Genomic DNA, 2045 nt, shown 5'->3' with positions numbered 1-2045 from the left:
ACGTGACAGTGAACTGAAACTACGCAGTGGAAAGTTACATTTTTGGTGCAACTGGAAAATTCAAATATTTTGTCCGTAACATTTTTACTTCATCCCTATAGAAATATTGGACATTTTTATTTTAAGAAAATAGTTATAATTCATTAACAAAACATTCCGGATTACAGTATTGTGCAAATTTAGGTCAGTACGAGAAATTCTAGTGAATTGAAAAACATAGTGGGAAGTTAAATTAGGAATATAATTTATTACATCTGTTCAGTTAGAGACAAATTTTAAAACAATTAAAAGGTTCACTGCACTTTATTAAAAACCTGCTGTAACATTTTGTACTATATAACTTCTTTAAAACCTGTGGCAATGTAAATGTTGTTGGCTCCTTTATGATACATTTCTTGCGCTGTTTCTCACGGGATAAAAACATCTGCTAAACGGCTGACTAAATGTACATGTAATTTATTTTCTTATTGCAATAATAACAAACAAAGATTACAGTACGTGCAAAAAACAAAACAAAAACAAAAAAAAAAAACATACAAAACATACAAAAACCTAAAAAAACGAATTATGGTTTAATAGTTAAAAGAAGTAGCCTAATATAATATAAAAATTCTTAAGAAATCGAGAGAAAGGAATAGGCTAAGAAAAAGAGAGAGAACGGGCACACAAATAAAGATACAGGTAGCCTTAATTAATATGTCTTTATAACTTTCTTGTTTATTTAGTATATTTACATTTATTATCACAATCACAATCTGTTTCTTGTGATTAATATTATGGTATCTCGGTTTCACGCCACTCTCGCGAGACGCGCAAGGGGGCCGTAGCAACAAGATCTCGCGAGAAGCACCGCGATTCCAGCAACAAGACAACCAAAATAAAGTGAGCACAACAAACCCGTAGCGCATGATGGCGGCGTCGCTGCTGCGCCGGGACAAGAAATCCACCGCCGCCCACCTGAAGGCTGACCTGAAGCGGACTGACAACAGCTCGGGGCTGCGGCAGCTGCAGGAGCTGCTGGATAGCGTGCTGCACCCGGAGCGGGGCTCGGAGCCGGAGGCGCTGGAGTGGTGTAAATGGCTGCTGGCTGGAGGCGACGGCTTCGACGAGTTCTGCCGGACCGTCCGATCCTACGATAACGCCACCCTCTGCGGACTGGTGTGGACCGCCAACTTCGTGGCGTACCGCTGCCGGACCTGCGGAATCTCGCCGTGCATGTCGTTATGCGCGGAGTGCTTCAATAACGGCGACCACACGGGCCACGACTTTAACATGTTCCGGAGTCAGGCCGGCGGGGCCTGTGACTGCGGGGACGGGAACGTGATGAGAGAGAGCGGGTCAGTACACACTCACAGACCCTCGACAGGGAGCTGGCCTCCTGCGAAGCGCTCAGCCGCAGATCTGGGCGTCATAACATAACAGCAGCGTTTCTGGAGATCATAACGTGAAACCCTCGACATAATAATTATTAATATTGAGCATCATAACACAAGCATATCGCAAATGTGACCCTGGACTACCAAACCAGTCATCAGGGTCAATTTTAGGACTTTTTGAGATTTATAAATCATCTCAAAGCTGAATAAATAAGTTTATTTTTTATTTTTAATGATGTATGGTTTGTTAGGCCATAATATTTGGCTGAGATACAACTACTTGAAAATCTGGAAAATGAGAGTGCCAAAAAAAAATCTAAATACTGAGAAAATCTCCTTTAAAGCTGTCCAAATGGATTTCTAAGCAATGCATATTACTAATCAAAAATGAAGTTTTGATATATTTATGGTAGGAGATTTACTAAATATCTTCATGGAACATGATCTTTACTTAATATCCTACTGATTTTTGGCATAAAAGAAAAATGGATAATTTTGACCCGTACAATGTATTGTTGGCTATTGCTGCTACTTTGTGACTTAACACTGGTTTTGTGCTCCAGGGTCACAGAATGACCAGCAGAATTCAAGGGCCTTATGTGATGACTACAAAGACAGCATTTTGATAGCGTGGTACTGTAGGTGAATCCATATCATAGAAATCAAAGT

General features: G+C 40.4%; 1 protein-coding gene across 5 annotated transcripts in view; it reads left to right on the top strand.

The window, feature by feature from the left end:
• Positions 1–844: 844 nt before the first annotated feature.
• Positions 845–2045, top strand: part of LOC109112253 (E3 ubiquitin-protein ligase ubr3) — a 62465-nt gene continuing 61264 nt past the window's right edge. For 4 of the 5 annotated variants that reach the window (XM_042730643.1, XM_042730644.1, XM_042730642.1 and 1 more), the window contains exon 1: positions 845–1337. In XM_042730643.1, coding sequence (XP_042586577.1) covers positions 907–1337 — 431 coding nt within the window. In that variant the 5' untranslated portion in view covers positions 845–906. The remainder of the gene's footprint in view (positions 1338–2045) is intronic. The other variant, XM_042730645.1, reaches the window with a different exon arrangement.

Source organism: Cyprinus carpio, chromosome B9 (genome assembly GCF_018340385.1).
Source record: "Cyprinus carpio isolate SPL01 chromosome B9, ASM1834038v1, whole genome shotgun sequence".
In the NCBI taxonomy this organism is placed as follows: domain Eukaryota; kingdom Metazoa; phylum Chordata; class Actinopteri; order Cypriniformes; family Cyprinidae; genus Cyprinus; species Cyprinus carpio.
This window is presented reverse-complemented; position numbering and strand designations above follow the sequence as displayed.